This window comes from Scyliorhinus torazame, chromosome 5, assembly GCF_047496885.1.
Source record: "Scyliorhinus torazame isolate Kashiwa2021f chromosome 5, sScyTor2.1, whole genome shotgun sequence".
NCBI classification, from domain to species: Eukaryota; Metazoa; Chordata; class Chondrichthyes; order Carcharhiniformes; family Scyliorhinidae; genus Scyliorhinus; species Scyliorhinus torazame.
The window spans coordinates 139,245,125-139,262,238 of NC_092711.1; the positions used below are offsets into that span (position 1 = coordinate 139,245,125).

General features: G+C 50.1%; 1 protein-coding gene across 1 annotated transcript in view; it reads right to left on the reverse strand.

Annotated features, from left to right (window-relative positions):
• Window positions 1-203: 203 nt before the first annotated feature.
• LOC140417938 (uncharacterized) overlaps window positions 204-17,114 on the reverse strand; it is a 68,604-nt gene continuing 51,693 nt past the window's right edge. The window contains exon 5 of the mRNA XM_072501371.1: window positions 204-1,856. Within this exon, the coding sequence (XP_072357472.1) occupies window positions 980-1,856 (877 nt within the window). The 3' untranslated portion in view covers window positions 204-979. The remainder of the gene's footprint in view (window positions 1,857-17,114) is intronic.

The window sequence follows — 17,114 nt, forward strand, 5'->3', positions numbered from 1 at the left end:
CACCAAGTGTCAGAATGGACATGGTTCAGTCCTGGGTGTGATTAACAGCAGCAATAACAGCAGAGTCCAACCCCTGTCACCACTTGTGAACTCGCTGGTAGCTGCACAGGGTGGATAACAGGGAAAACCCTTCCCACACACACAGCAGATGAACAGCCAGATATTTACTGATTTATTGATTCACTGATTTATTGATTCACTGATTTATTGATTCACTGATTTATTGGTGCCTTTAAGAATTGATGCAGTATATTTCTTAATTCAGTGCACAGACAGAGAATGGAATATCCACAAGGCTAATGTGGAAAGATAGTCATTGTTTCAGAGAATAAATAAGAACTGCTCAGCTGGAATCTAACATTGTTTCATGAAAAATTGCATCAAAGCCCCTTGTAATTAATAAACCATTGTTCCTTAATACATTCTATAATGAAAATGTATCACAGCCTGAGCAACAGCAACATTTAGTAATAAAAATGTATCAAAGCCTTAGCAACAGCAAGGTTAATGCAAGCAACTAATATCCTACCAATCAATTTGTAGGATTGGTACACGTGACGGGGGCACGTAGACATTTAATGAATTTGATGGAGATTAGTAAATCTTAACTAATGACCAATGCTTGGATAACACATCATTTTCTAAGTGATGGACAATTATTTGAATAAATCAGGAAGCTTCAGCTGAGAATTAGAAACCAATGAGAGTAAGTGAGGGATTAGACCATTGATCAGGATTTCTTGAAGAATAAGGCTTCATGATTAAAGCTTTATTCTGAACTTAACGCTTGAAGAAATTCTGAACCATGTATTGATTTTCTAAGTCACTTTATATGTTTTGATGTATTATTTTACCTAAAGTTTTGATTTAGCTTTTTTATTTAAGAGAATAAAGGTGAATGATTCGCAAATAAAGTTGTATTTTTGGACTCCTCCAATCAAATTTATCTTCTAATTTGAAGATAAAATAAGAGATCGTATCACAGCCTCTTCCTGATGTGAACCTGCTGGTGTTTGAGCAGGTAGGTTGACCGAGTGAATCCCTTTCCACACTCGAAGCAGGTGAACGGCTTCTCCTTACTGTGAGTGCGTTGGTGTGTCAGCCGGGTGGATGAATCGCTGAATCCCTTCCCACACACTGAGCAGGTGAATGGTCTCTCCTTGGTGTGAACTCGCTGGTGTGTCACCAGGTTGGAAGACTTAGAGAATTTCTTCCCACAGTCCGAGCAGGTGAAGGGCCTCTCCCCGGTGTGGACTCGCTGGTGTACACGCATGTTGGATAACTCACTGAATCCCTTCCCACACTGGGAGCAGGTGAATGGCCTCTCCCCAGTGTGGAATCGCTGGTGTGTCTGCAGGTTGCACAACCGAGCGAATCCTGTACCACACACAGAGCAGGTGAAGGGCCTCACCCCAGTGTGCACAAGCTTGTGTCTCTGCAGGTTACACAACCGAGTGAATCGCTTCCCACACTGGGAGCAGGTGAACGGCCTCTCCCCAGTGTGAACTCGCTGGTGTATTTGCAGGTGGGATGACCGAGTGAATCCCTTCCCACACTGAGAGCAGGTGAATGGCCTCTCCCCAGTGTGAACTCGCTGGTGTGTCCGCAGGCTGGATAACCGAGTGAATCCCTTCCCACACCGAGAGCAGGTGAATGGCCTCTCCTTAGTGTGACTGCGTCGATGAGCTTCCAGTTCTGATGGGGCTCTGAATCCCTTCCCACAGTCCCCACATTTCCACAATTTCTCCATGGTGCGGGTGTCCTTGTGTCTCTCCAGGTTCACTGCCCAGTTGAGGCCTCGTCCACACACAGAACACGTGTAAAGTCTTTCCCGCTGTGAATGGCGGATGTTTTTTCAGGCTGTGCAACTGGTTAAAGCTCTTTCCACAGTCAGTGCTCTGGAACACTCTCACTCGGGTGTGTGTGTCTCGGTGCTTTTCCAGTCACACTGATGTTTAAAACATTCTGAAGCAGACAGAACAGACAAACATTTCTCCTTCTAGATTTAAAGGCCGATGATATTCCAGTCCCGATGAATTGAGTGACGCTGTCGGATGTTGACATGAAGTTTGCTTTGAGATTTCTGTCTGTAAATTCTCACCTTCTGAGATCCTGTAAAAGGAGTTTACAAAATCATCACTGTCAGTACAGGATAGAAATTCAGAACAGACAATTCTAGTTTCTATGAACATTAGATCCTCTCTCCTTCCCAAAAGTCATCCAACACTCAATCCACCAAATATATACCCTCCCAATTCTTGTTAAGGTACGATTCAATTTCAGCAACAGATCCATGGTCACTGGTTCATGTCCCAGACAGAGAGACCTTAAAATCTTTGTCCAGGCTGCTTGTATTCTCGATTTGTATCTATAGCAAAGTCGCCATCGTCCCAGATGACCATAGGCTGCTTTCCCCTTTGCGGGGGAGAGCTGCCTGGTGGTGATTTAATCTGACCATCACCATACCTCAGGCGAGGTTGAGAAAGTGGGCCTTCATCAATAACCTCAGCCAGTACGGGAATTGAACCCACGCTGTTGGCGTCGCTTTGTATCACAAACCTACTGTCCAGCCATCTGAGCTAAACCGGGCCCAGTGTATATAACTGAACTGATAATGAGCAATATACTGAACCCTATGTGGGAGGAGGACGTGAGAAATCTGGAACTGACAGACAATCTAAATGATGAAAGGGGAGGCAAAGTATTTCAAAATGAAATTGGATCATCACTTGAGGGAAATAAACGTTCAGGGGAACAGGGACAATCCACCTACCCTGCACTTTTTTGTGTTGCCAGGGATGGAGGGCCCGTGCTAACCACTGCGCATGGTGCAGTGGTATTATCACTGGCTCAGTAATCCAGAGATCCAGGATAATGTTCTGGGGATAAAAGCAAATTACTGCAGATGCTGGAATCTGAAACAAAAACAGAAAATACTGGCCAATCGCAGCAGGTCTGACAGCATCTGTGGGGAGAGAAGGGAGCTAACGTTTCGAGTCTGGATGACTCTTTGTCACAGCAGATGCTTTGTCAATGCTCTGGGGACCAGGGTTCGAATCCCACCACAGCAGATGGTGCAATTTGAATTCAGTAAAAGTCTGGAATTAACAGTCTGATGATGACCATGGAACCATTGCCGATTGTCATAAAAACCCAACTGGTTCGCTCATGTCATTCAGGGAAGGAAATCTGCCGTCCTTACCTGGTCCGGCCTGCATGTGACCCCAGGTCCACAGCAATACACAGAAATGTTTTTTTTAATGTATTTTATTACAAACATGTATTAAAACAGGTTACAGCAAATAAACAGCCCGGGAAACATACTTCCCAGCAATCAACTGTACAGTTTGTACAACCGTTTCCCATTTCCCAAAATGCCTTCTCCGCGTCCATGGATACCACCACCTCCGGTACCAGAGCCCCCGACAGATTCATCACTACATTCAACAGCCGTCTTATATTACTCGCGAGCTGCCTGCCCTTCACGATGCCCGTTTGTTCCTCTGCAACCACCCACGGGACACACTCCTCCATCCTCCCCGCCAACAACTTAGCCAATACTTTCACAGCCGTGTTCAATAGTGATATGGGCCTACACGACCCACAGTCCACCGGGTCCTTCCCTTTTTCCGGGATTAGTCTAATTATTGCCGGTGTCATCGTCTCCGGTGACTGCCCCTTCGCCAGCGCTTCAATAAACGCCCCCAACAGATGAGGTGCCAGCTCCGTCGCAAATTCCTTATGAAATTACGCCGCGTACCCACATCATCCCAATTTGGGGCATCCACGTTTACCAACACCACCGGCTGTTCATTAAAATCGCCACTCCCCTCGATTCCGAATCAAACCCCGAGTGGAAAGAAAAACCACATGGCCCTGAGCGGTGAGGGAATGAAAGAGTCACAGCCACAGAAACCACAGCTAAAGAGTGCTCATGGCAGCCCCCAGAGAGAATAAAAGGTGTGGAAGGCCAAACAGCAGAGAAATTAAAATCTGTGACAGATGGAGCTGTGGGGGGACATGGGTGGGAGAGAGGTAAAATGAGAAAAGGGGAGGGAAGGGAAGCAAAGGGGAGAAAAGGTAAGTAAAGGGAGCATAAGATAGGTGGAAAGAGTGGGGGGTGGAATATATATAAGGAAAGACAAGAAAGAAATAAAGGGTAAAAGACAATGTCATGTGAGAGTGCCTTTAAGAAATGGGTGTTTATAAATGGGTGTGTATATAAATATCTGTAGTGAGAGTACCTTTAAGAAATGGGTGTTTATTATTGCAATGATGTCAGAGAGTGGGTGGAGCTGGGCTGTCTGTGAGCTTTTTACTTTCGTTTTCAGCTGTTTGCTGCAGGGTGTGTTTTAGTATCCTTTTCAGAGCTGGATAGCTGCAGTCACAGCCAGAAGGTGTATTAGAGTCTCTCTCTGTAATCTAAAGACTGAATCGATCCTGGTGATTTAAAACTAATAACATTAGTGACTTTAACCTGATGTGCTTCTGGTAAAAGGTGTTTTAAGTCTTATGGATGTTAAAAGGAAAGCTTAAAGGATTACTTAGTGTTGTATTCTTTGGGGGTTGTATTTGAATTGATGGTTGCTAAGATGTTCACTGTATGTTTTAAAAAGGTTAACTTGAGTTCATAGAAAAAACATTGTTTTGCTTTAAAAAATACTTTTCCATTTCTGCTGTGCCACTCCTGTAGAGTGGGCCGTGTGCTCCCCATACCACAATCGAGTAAAAGTTGTGGGTCCACTACCGGTTGCGGCTATGCTGAGCTAAGTCGCACGTTCGGCAGCTCCCGCCAGAAACGGACTTTTGGGCTCTTTTGAGGGGCCCCAGCGGCATTTGTTCAACGGTTCCCAGTGTGGGAAAGTGACAGTACGATTTCCCCGCCACTGTATGGATTGGACCAGGAGTGGAGAGGTGAAAAAAGTAATTCTGGTGCAGCGAAGAGTGCGAGGGAGGAAAGCCAGGCAGCGTGGGCGCTGTGGGCACAAGAGCAGAAGGAGTTTCTCAATCAATGCTGTATAAGCCAGATATTTCTAATACAACTAATATAGGTAAAAGATAGCTGTTTAAGCATAAATATTAAGCCCCAGTTTTAAATTAAAGATTGAACAAAGAACAAAGAAAGGTACAGCACAGGAACAGGCCCTTCGGCCCTCCAAGCCTGCGCCAACCATGCTGCCCGACTAAACTACAATTTTCTACACTTGCTGGGTGCGTATCCCTCTATTCCCATCCTATTCATGTATTTGTCAAGATGCCCCTTAAATGTCACTATCGTCCCTGCTTCCACCACCTCCTCCGGTAGCGAGTTCCAGGCACCCACTACCCTCTGTGTAAAAAAAACTTGCCTTGTACATCTACTCTAAACCTTGCCCCTCGCACCTTAAACCTACGCCCCCTAGTAATTGACCCCTCTACCCTGGGGCAAAGCCTCTGACTATCCACTCTGTCTATGCCCTTCATAGTTTTGTAGACCTCTATCAGGTCGCCCCTCAACCTCCGTCGTTCCAGTGAGAACAAACCGAGTTTATTCAACCGCTCCTCATAGCTAATGCCCTCCATACCAGGCAACATTCTGGTAAATCTCTTCTGCACCCTCTCTAAAGCCTCCACATCCTTCTGGTAGTGTGGCGACCAGAATTGAACACTATACTCCAAGTGTGGCCTAAGGTTCTATACAGCTGCAACACGACTTGCCAATTCTTATACTCAATGCCCCGGCCAATGAAGGCAAGCATGCCATCTGCCTTCTTGACTACCTTCTCCACCTGTGTTGCCCCTTTCAGTGACCTGTGGACCTGTACACCTAGATCTCTCTGACTTTCAATGCTCTTGAGGGTTCTACCATTCACTGTATATTCCCTACCTGCATTAGACCTTCCAAAATGCATTACCTCACATTTTTCTGGATTAAACTCCATCTGCCATCTCTCCGCCCAAGTCTCCAAACAATCTGAATCCTGCTGTATCCTCTGACAGTCCTCATCGCTATCCGCAATTCCACCAACCTTTGTGTCGTCTGGGTGTGATTGAAGAGACACATATTCTGCAAATTCATTTTACATAGTTTTAAAGTAACACCGAAGTCTGATAAAACAAACACTTTTAACTCAAGGACAAGGGCTGAATTCCATGGCAATGAGGTGACTAGAGTCCAGTAACTTAAAAGCTCTATTGTTCTCTTTTCAGGCCATTAGTGATTACAGTGTGAACCACATTCCATAACTTATAAGGCTGAAACATTTTAATGGACAGTTTATAAAACATTGAATCAAATATATATTTGATTCCAACTTTCTCGACATTTTGCAAATCATTGTCCAGCATTGCATGGAAAGATTACATGAAGTCCCCATTGTTACAATAACCAAGCCAGCATAAAACCAGTTTTTTGCTGGTAAAGATAAAGCAGAATATCGCATTCCTTAACATACACAAGAATGCAGATACGTAACAATTAGAAGTAATGTTACATATTGAAGATGGACGGCTTACCGTCAATTCAAATGTGTTTGAGTCTAACCCAAACCAATTAGGATTGTATTGGGGTGTAATTAGATGACTTCAGACAGACATGAAAGGGTATAACTGAAGAAGTTTCAGCCCGCCATTTTGAGTGTTTTCAAAGTTTTGAGTCGGAGTGTTTTAGTTTGAAGTTTTTATTGTAGATTAGGTTTAGGTAGATTGGTAGGGGAAGTTTTTGTGAGTAGTTTGTTAGTTTTTGTTTTGTTGGTTTGAAGCTGAAGATTAGCTCTCTCTCTCTCGTTTTCATATTTCATTTTCAGACTTTGACTTTTAAAAGTTATTGTTGAGCTGTGTGCCAAAGCAAGAAGATAATGTTTGTGATTCTCTGAAAGCTTCAAATTGTCTACGAATTGCCTTTTAAATGACTATCAAATTGTAATCAATAGAAGATAAATAAAACAATTCTTATTGGCACCCGAGAAGTTTTAACTTAAATTTCTATTGAGTTCCAGTTATCGCAAAGTGCTGCTGGTAACCGAATAGTAGAAATCCTTCAGCTGCTTCACGGAACTGAAAGCAGAGCTGCTGGAGCCGATGAAGGCTTCGATCGACAAGCTGGTCGAGACCCAGAAGGCCCAAGGGGCGGCGATCCGGGGGGTGCAGCAGAAAGCCTCGTAGAATGAGGACGAGATATTGGGCCTGGCGGTGAAGGTGGAGGCACATGAGGCGCTGCATAAAAAATGGCAGGAGAAGTTCGAGGACGTGGAGAATCGATCGAGGAGGAAGAATCTGCGGATTCTGGGTCTCCCGGAGGGAGTGGAGGGGTCGGAGTTGGAGCATATGTGGTCACGATGCTGAACACGTTGTTGGGCGCGGGTGCCTTCCCGAGGCCCCTGGAGCTGGATGGGGCCCACCGAGTCCTGGCGAGGAGGCCCAAGTCTAACGAGCCGCCGCGGGCGGTATTGGTGCGGTTCCACCGCTTGGTGGACAGGGAGAGTGTCCTAAGATGGGCACAAAAGGAGCGGAGCAGCAGTTGGGAGAATGCAGAGGTCCGGATATACCAGGACTGGAGCGCGGAGGTGGCCAAGAAGAGGGCCGGGTACAATCGGGCTAAGGCGGTTCTGCATCGGAAGGGGGTGAGATTCGGGATGCTGCAGCCGGCGCGACTGTGGGTCACGTTTAAGGACCGGCACTATTACTTTGAGACGCTGGAGGAGGCGTGGACCTCTATTCAGGCCGAAAAGTTGGACACGGACTGAGGGTCGGTTGTGAGGGGAGGTCGCGGGGGGGCTACTGTGGTTACTGTGCTTTGGGGGATGCTCTATTCTGTTCTGTATTGTTTCCTTGGGGGCTGGGTGAATTGGTTCGAAGTGGGGGTTTTGTGAGAGTGTGGGCAGGCCCGATGTGGGGCAGCTGGGATTAGGCCGCAAAAGGGAGCTGCGCCAGAGAGGGTGGGGCCGATCTGATGGAAAGCGCGGACTTTTTCCCGCGCTAGGGAAGGAAGGGGGCAGGGCTGGGGGGAAGGGCGGTGTTGGAGAGGAGCGCCCGCTGATGGACAGGAGAGGGGGGGGGGGGAAGACTACCACACTGGGGGGTCGATGGAGTGGCGGGAGTGGCCGGGGTCAGCAGCAGTCAGCTGACTTACGGGAGTGCAATGGGGGGAGACCTAGCTTTGGGGGGGGGGGAGGGGGGGGCTGGGTTGCTGCTGCATTGGCCAAAGGTGAGCATGAGCTAGGAGAGAGAGCCGGGGCGGGGGTCTGCCGCTGAGGGGGAACGGAGAGTGGGGGAGGCGCGGGCACGTGGCTGGCCTAGAAAAGGGGACGGCTAATCGGCAGGGGGGGGTGTGGCGGGAAGCCCCCTGATCCGGCTGATAACTTGGAATGTGAGAGGCCTGAACGGGCCGGTCTGGAGGGCCCGTGTGTTCACGCACCTGAAGGGACTGAAGGCAGATGTGGTCATGCTCCAGGAGACGCATTTGAGGGTGGCAGATCAGGTCAGGCTGAGAAAGGGGTGGGTATGGGCAGGTTTTCCACTCGGGGTTGGACGCAAAGAATCGAGGGTTGGCGATTTTGGTGGGAAAGCGGGTGTCGTTTGAGGCGCTGAACATCGTGGCAGACAATGGAGGTAGGTATGTGATGGTGAGCGGTAAGCTGCAGGGGGTGCGGGTGGTATTAGTGAATGTATATGCCCCGAATTGGGACGATGCCGGATTTATGCGGCTCATGTTGGGCCGGATTCCGGACCTGGAGGCCGGGAGCTTGATAATGGGGGGGTGGGAAACTTCAACAGGGTACTGGATCCAGCATTGGACCGCTCCAGGTCCAGGACGGGTAAGAGGCCGGCGGTGGCCAAGGTGCTGAGGGGGTTTATGGACCAGATGGGAGGAGTGGACCCATGGAGGTTTGTCAGGCCGGGGCCAAGGAAATTTTCTTTTTTTTCCCACATCCATGAAGCCTACTCCCGTATTGACTTCTTCGTTATGAGCAGGGCGCTGATCCCGAGAGTGGAAGACACGGAGTATTCGGCCATAGCTATCTCAGACCATGCCCCGCACTGAATGGAGCTCGAGCTAGGGGAGGAGAGGGACCAGCGCCCGCTGTGGTGCCTGGAGGTGGGTTTGCTGGCGGATGAGGAGGTGAGCGGGCGGATCCGGGGGTGCAATGAAAGCTATCTAGAGGCTAACGATAATGGGGAGGTGGGGGTGGTCTGGGAGGCGCTGAAGGCGGTGATTAGGGGAGAGCTAATCTCCACTAGGGCCCACAAGGAGAAGGAGAGGAGAGAGAGGGAGAGATTGGTGGGGGAGATTTTAAGGGTGGATAGGAGGTGTGCAGAGGTCCCCGAGGAGGGACTACTCAAGGAGCGATGACGCCTCCAGGCCGAATTCGACCTGTTGACCACCAAGAAGGCAGAGGTGTAGTGGAGGAAAGCGCAAGGGGCTGTGTATGAGTACGGGGAGAAGGCTAGCCGGATGTTGGCACACCAGCTTGAAGCGGGAGGCAGCGAGGGAGATTGGTAGAGTTAGGGATAAAGGTGGGAACACGGTGCGGAGTGTGGTGGGAATAAATGGGATATTGAGAGACTTTTATGAGGGGCTGTATAGGTCTGAGCCCCCGACAGAGAAGGGGGGGATGCATCGATTATTGGATAGACTGAGGTTCCCGAGTGTAGTGGAGGGGCAGGTGGCTGGGCTAGGGGCACCGGTAGGGCTGGAGGAGCTGACTAAGGGGCTGGGGAGTATGCAGGCGGGGAAGGCACCGGGGCCAGATGGGTTCCCGGTGGGTGGAATTTTACCGGAAGTACATGGACCTGCTGGGCCCTATATTAGTGAGGCCTTTCAATGGGGGGGGGGGGGGGGCTACCCCTGACAACGTCCAGTAAGATGATCTCGCTGATCTTGAAGCGGGACAAGGACCCATTACAGTGTGGGTCGGATAGGCCAATCTCGCTCCTCGACGTGGACGCAAAGCTGTTAGCGAAGGTGTTGGCTACCAGAATTGAGGACTGTGTCCCGGGGGTGATTCACGAGGACCAGACGGATTTTGTTAAGGGAAGGCAGCTGAATACCAATGTGCGGAGGCTCCTTAACGTAGTCATGATGCCTACAGTGGAGGGGGTGGCGGAGATAGTGGCGGCGATGGACGCGGAGAAGGCCTTCGATAGGGTGGAGTGGGGGTACCTCTGGGAACTGTTGAGGAGGTTTGGGTTCGAGGAGGGGTTCATTAGTTGGGTTACGCTACTTTACGAAGCCCCGGTGGCGAGTGTGGCCACGAATTGGAGTAGGTCGCAATACGATCGGCTGTACCGGGGACGAGGCAGGGGTGCCCCCTATCCCCCTTGCTATTTGCATTGGCAATTGAGCATTTGGCTATGGCTCTGAGGGAGTCCAGGAACTGGAGGGGGCTGGTCCGGAGGGGGGAGGAACACCAGGTTTCGCTGTATGTCGATGACCTGTTACTGTATGTGGCGGACCCAGTGGGGGGGTTGCCAGAGGTGATGCGGATCCTCAGGGAGTTTGGGGACTTTTCCAGGTCTAAGCTCAACGTGGGGAAGAGTGAGCTCTTCATGGTACACCCAGGGGACCAGGGAAGGGGGATAGACGAGCTTCCACTGAAACTGAGTTTTCGGTATCTGGGGATCCAGGTGGCCAGGAGCTGGGGGGCCTTACACAAGCTCAACTTGACGAGGCTGGTGGAGCAGATGGAGGAGGAGTTTAAAAGGTGGGATGTGCTGCCACTCTCCCTGGTGGGTAGGGTACAGTCGGTGAAGATGACGGTGCTCCCGAGGTTCCTTTTTATATTCCAGTGCCTCCCCATCCTGATCCCTAAGGCCTTTTTTAAGCGGGTCAGTAGGAGCATCATGGGGTTTGTATGGACGAAAAAGACCCCGAGGGTGAGAAGGGTGTTTCTGGAGCGGAGTAGGGACAGAGGAGGGTTAGCGTTACCTAACCTGTGTGGGTATTACTGGGCTGCCAATGTGGCGATGATACGCAAGTGGGTAATGGATGGGGAGGGGGCGGCGTGGAAGAGGCTGGAGATGGCGTCCTGTGTGGGCACGAGTCTGGGAACGCTGGTGACAGCACCGCTGCCGTTCCCGCCGACTAGGCACACCACGGGTCCGGTGGTGGCGGCAACTTTGAAAATTTGGGGGCAGTGGAGACGCCACAGGGGTGAGGTTGAGGCTTTGGTTTGGTCCCCGATCCGGGAGAACCATCGGTTTGTCCCAGGGAGAATGGATGGGGGGTTCCTGAGCTGGCAGAGGGCAGGTATTAGAAGGATGGGGGACCCGTTTATAGATGGGACGTTTGCGAGCCTTGGGGCGCTGGAGGAAAAATTTGGGCTTCCTCCCGGAAATGCCTTCAGGTACATGCAGGTAAGGGCATTTGTAAGACGGCAGATGAGGGAGTTCCCGCTGCTTCCAGCACTCAGGATCCAGGATAGGGTGCTCTCGGGGGTGTGGGTTGGAGAGGGCAGGGTCTCGGCGATCTACCAGGAGATGCAGGAGGAGGAGGAGACCTCGGTGGAGGAGCTAAAGGGTAAATGGGAGGAGGAGCTTGGGGAGGAGATAGACGAGGGTACGTGGACGGACGCCCTGGGTAGGGTTAATTCTTCCTCCTCTTGCGCCAGCCTTAGCCTGATACAATTTAAGGTTCTTCACAGAGCGCATATGACAGGGGCGAGGCTGAGCAGGTTCTTTGGGGTGGAAGACAGGTGTGGGAGGTGCTCGGGGAGCCCAGCAAATCAATCCCATATGTTCTGGGCGTGCCCGGCGCTGCATAGGTTCTGAAGGGGTATTGCGAGGACGATGTTTCAGGTGGTAAACACCCAGGCTAAGCCGAGCTGGGGGTTAGCACTATTTGGGGTATCGGACGAGCCGGGAGTGCAGGAGGCCAAAGAGGCCGGTATTCTGGCCTTTGCGCCTTGGTAGCCCGGTGGAGGATTCTGCTAGAGTGGATGAATGCGAGGCCCCCGAGCGTGGAAGCCTGGATCAGCGACATGGCAGGGTTCATTAAATTGGAGAGGGTAAAATTTGCCTTGAGAGGGTCTGTGCAAGGGTTCTTCAGGAGGTGGCAACCGTTCCTAGACTTTCTAGCGGAGCGTTAGGAGGTGGTCAGCAGCAACCCAGAGGAAGGGGGGGGGGGGTACTTTGTGTTTTCTACTGTGTTTATCATTGCTTAATGGGGGGTTTGTATATTGGGGGAATTTGTGATGTAGCTGTAAGATGTTTATTTATGAGTTCTTTGTTTTTCTCTTTTCTGTAGGGGAGGGGGGTTTGTTGAAAATATGTAAAAATGTGAATAAAAATATTTCTAAAAAAAAAATGGTTGTGGGTCAGGTGAACTCCATGCTACACTTTGGGGTTCTCTAAACCCTGGCCCATAACAGTTAAAATGAAATGGAATGAAATAAGTGGTTAAGGTCGGTTAGAGCTAATCATCTGAAGTTGTTGAATTCGACACCATCTCAGATTAAAGGGACGATCCTTTAAAACAGAGATGAGGAGGAATTGTTTCAGCCAGAGGGCGGTGAATCTGTGGAAGTATTTGCTGCAGAAGGCTGTGGAGGCCAATTCACCAAGTGTCTTTAAGACAGAGATAGATCGGTTCTTGATCAATCAGGAGATCAGGGGTTATGGGGAGAAGGCAGGAGAATGGGGATGAGAAAATATCAGCCATGATTGAATGGTGGAGCAGACTCGATGGGCCAAGTGGCCTAATTCTGCTCCTGTGTCTTCTGGTCTTATGATGTTGAGACTGGAAGGCTGTAGTGTGCCTAACTGGAAGATAAAATGCTGTTCCTCCAGATTGCGTTTGAGCTTCATTGGAACACTGCCGCAGGCCAAGGACAGACATGCGGGCATGGGAGCAGGGTCTTGTGTTAAAATGGCAAGTAACGAGAAGGTCAAGGTCCTGAAAGCACACAGACCGAAAGTGCTCAGCAAAGCGATTTTCCAGTCTACGTTCGGTCTCTCCACTCTAGAGGAGACCACATTGGGAGCAGCAAATGCAATAGGCCAAATTGAAAGAGGAACGCTGCTTAACCTGGAATGAGTGTTTTGGGCCTGGGATGTTAATCCTCCATTTCTTTTTTTAAAAATATATTTTATTCAAGATTTTTTGGCCAAACATAACAATACGTAGTGTTTCTTTTAAACAACAATAAAGCAATATAAATAACAGTGGCCAGTTTTAAACAAATAAATAAATAATATATGAACAGAAACAAAAACCAAACTAAATGGCAACTGCCTTGTCAAAAATAAATACTCTCCAAAGATACAATCCAACAGTCCAATATCCATTACCTAAAACAAGTGCCTATACATATACAAGAACATCCCTGAGAGTCCGTCCGATTCCTCCTCCCCCTCCCCCCCCCCTCCCCCTGGGTTGCTGCTGCTGCCTTCTTTTTTCCATTCCATCTATCTTTCTGCGAGGTATTCGACGAACGGTTGCCACCGCCTGGTGAACCCTTGAGCCGAACCCCTTAATACGAACTTAATCCGTTCTAACTTTATAAACCCTGCCATGTCGTTTATCCAGGTCTCCACACCCGGGGGTTTGGCTTCCTTCCACATTAACAATATCCTGCGCCGGGCTACTAGGGACGCAAAGGCCAAAACATCAGCCTCTCTCGCCTCCTGCACTCCCGGCCCTTCTGCAACCCCAAATATAGCCAACCCCCAACTTGGTTCGACGTGGACCCCCACCACCTTCGAAAGCACCTTTGCCACCCCCACCCAAAACCCCTGTAGTGCCGGGCATGACCAGAACATGTGGGTGCGATTCACTGGGCTTCTCGAGCATCTCGCACACCTATCCTCTATCCCAAAAAATTTACTGAGCCGTGCTCCAGTCATATGCGCCCTGTGTAACACCTCAAATTGTATCAGGCTTAGCCTGGCACACGAGGACGATGAGTTTACCCTACGTAGGGCATCAGCCCACAGCCCCTCCTCAATCTCCTCCCCCAGCTCTTCCCATTTCCCTTTCAGCTCATCTACCATGATCTCCCCCTCGTCCCTCATTTCCCTATACATGTCCGACACCTTACCATCTCCCACCCATGTCTCTGAGATCACTCTATCCTGCACCTCCTGCGTCGGGAGCTGCGGGAATTCCCTCACCTGTTGCCTCGCAAAAGTCCTCAGTTGCAAATACCGAAATACATTCCCTTGGGGCAACCCATATTTTTCCTTCAGCGCTCCCAGACTCGCAAACATCCCATCTACCAACAGACTTCTCAATTGTGCTATCCCTGTTCTTTGCCATGCTCCAAATCCCCCATCCATTCTCCCCGGAACAAACCTATGGTTATTTTTTATCGGGGAACACACCGAGGCTCCCGTCTTTCCCCTATGCCGTCTCCACTGCCCCCAAATTTTCAATGTAGCCACCACCACCGGGCGTGTGGTGTATTTCTTCGGTGGGAACGGCAACGGTGCCGTCACCATAGCTTGTAGGCTAGTCCCCCTGCAGGACGTCCTCTCCAATCTCTTCCACGCCGCTCCCTCCTCTTCTCCTATCCACTTACACACCATTGAAATATTGGCGGCCCAGTAGTACTCACTTAGGCTCGGTAGTGCCAGCCCCCCCCCTCTGTCCCTACTGCGCTGCAAAAATCCCCTCCTCACTCTCGGGGTCTTCCCGGCCCACACAAAACTCATAATACTCTTCTCGATTCTTTTGAAAAAAGCCTTCGTGATCACCACCGGGAGGCACTGGAACACAAAAAGGAATCTCGGGAGGACCACCATTTTAACCGCCTGCACCCTACCTGCCAGTGACAGGGACACCATGTCCCATCTCTTAAAGTCCTCCTCCATCTGTTCCACCAACCGCGTTAAATTAAGCCTATGTAATGTACCCCAATTCTTGGCTATCTGGACCCCCAAGTACCGAAAGTCCCTTGTTACCTTCCTCAACGGTAAGTCCTCTATTTCTCTGCTCCCCTGGATGCACCACAAACAACTCACTTTTCCCCATGTTCAATTTATACCCTGAAAAAGCCCCAAACTCCCCAAGTATCCGCATTATCGCTGGCATCCCCTCCGCCGGGTCCGCCACATATCGCAACAAATCATCCGCATACAGAGATACCCGGTGTTCTTCTCCTCCCCTGAGTACTCCCCTCCACTTCCTGGAACCCCTCAATGCTATGGCCAGGGGCTCAATCGCCAGTGCAAACAATAACGGGGACAGAGGACATCCCTGCCTCGTCCCTCTATGGAGCCGAAAATAATCAGACCCCATCCATTCGTGGCCACGCTCGCCATCGGGGCCCTATACAGCAACTGTACCCATCTGATATACCCATCTCCAAAGCCAAATCTCCTCAGCACCTCCCACAAATAATCCCACTCCACTCTATCAAATGCTTTCTCGGCATCCATTGCCACCACTATCTCCGCTTCCCCCTCTGGTGGGGGCATCATCATTACCCCTAGCAGCCTCCGTATATTTGTATTCAGCTGTCTCCCCTTCACAAACCCAGTTTGGTCCTCATGAACCACCCCCGGGACACAATCCTCTATCCTCGTTACCATTACCTTGGCCAGAATCTTAGCGTCCACATTCAGGAGGAAAATAGGCCTATAGGACCAGCATAGCAGCGGGTCTTTTTCCTTCTTTAGGAGGAGCGATATCGTTGCCTCTGACATAGTCGGGGGCAGCTGCCCCCTTTCCCTTGCCTCATTAAAGGTTCTCATCAGTAGCGGGGCCAGCAAGTCCATATATTTCCTATAGAATTCAACTGAGAATCCGTCTGGTCCCGGGGCCTTCCCCGCCTGCATGCTTCCTCCGTCTCAATCTGTGCTGCCAGTCCCGCCCTCTCCTGCTCCTCCACCTTAGGGAATTCCAGCTGATCCAGAAAGCACATCATTCTCTCCTTCCCATCCGGGGCTGAGATTCATGTAATCTTTCATAAAATGCCTTGAACACTCCATTCACTCTCTCCGCTCCCCGCTCCATCTCTCCCTCCTCATCTCTCACCCCCCGTATCTCCCTCGCTGTTCCCCTTTTCCTCAGTTGGTGGGCCAGCAACCTACTCGCCTTCTCCCCATATTCGTACTGTACACCCTGTGCCTTCCTCCATTGTGCCTCTGCATTACCCGTAGTCAACAAGTCAAATTCTACATGTAACCTTTGCCTTTCCCTGTACAATCCCTCCTCCGGTGCCTCCGCATATTGTCTGTCCACCCTCAGAGGTTCTTTCAACAACCGCTCCCTTTGCCTACCCTCCTGCTTTCCTTTATGTGCCCTAATAGATATCAGCTTCCCTCTAACCACTGCCTTCAGCGCCTCCCAGACCACTCCCACCTAAACCTCCCCATTATCATTGAGTTCCAAGTATCTTTCAACACACCCCCTCACCCTTAAACACACTCCCTCATCTGCCAATAATCCCATGTCCATTCTCCAGGGTGGACCCTGTTCTTTTTCCTCCCCTATCTCCAGGTCCACCCAATGTGGAGCGTGATCCGAAATAGCTATAGCCGTGTACTCAGTCCCCGTCACCTTCGGGATCAGTGCCCTTCCCAAAACAAAAAAGTCTATCCGTGAATAAACTTTGTGGACATAGGAGAAAAACGAAAACTCCTTACTCCTAGGTCTACTAAATCTCCAGGGGTCTACTCCTCCCATCTGCACCATAAAATCCTTAAGCACCCTAGCTGCAGCCGGCCTCCTTCCGGTCCTGGACCTCGATCTGTCCAGCCCTGGGTCCAGCACTGTATTAAAATCTCCACCCATTACCAACTTCCCCACCTCTAGGTCCGGGATACGTCCTAACATACGCCTCATAAAGTTGGCATCATCCCAGTTTGGGGCATATACGTTCACTAAGACCACCGCCTCCCCTTGCAATTTACCACTCACCATCACGTATCTGCCCCCACTATCCGCCACTATGGTCTTTGCCTCAAACATTAACCGCTTCCCCACTAGTATAGCCACCACCTGGTTTTTTGCGTCTACCCCCGAATGAAACACCTGCCCCACCCATCCTTTGTGTAGTCTGACCTGGTCTATCAGTTTCAGATGCGTCTCCTGCAGCATAACCACACCTGCCTTAAGTTTCTTTAGGTGTGCGAGTACCCGTGCCCTCTTTATCGGCCCGTTCAGCCCTCTCACATTCCACGTGATCAGCCGGGTT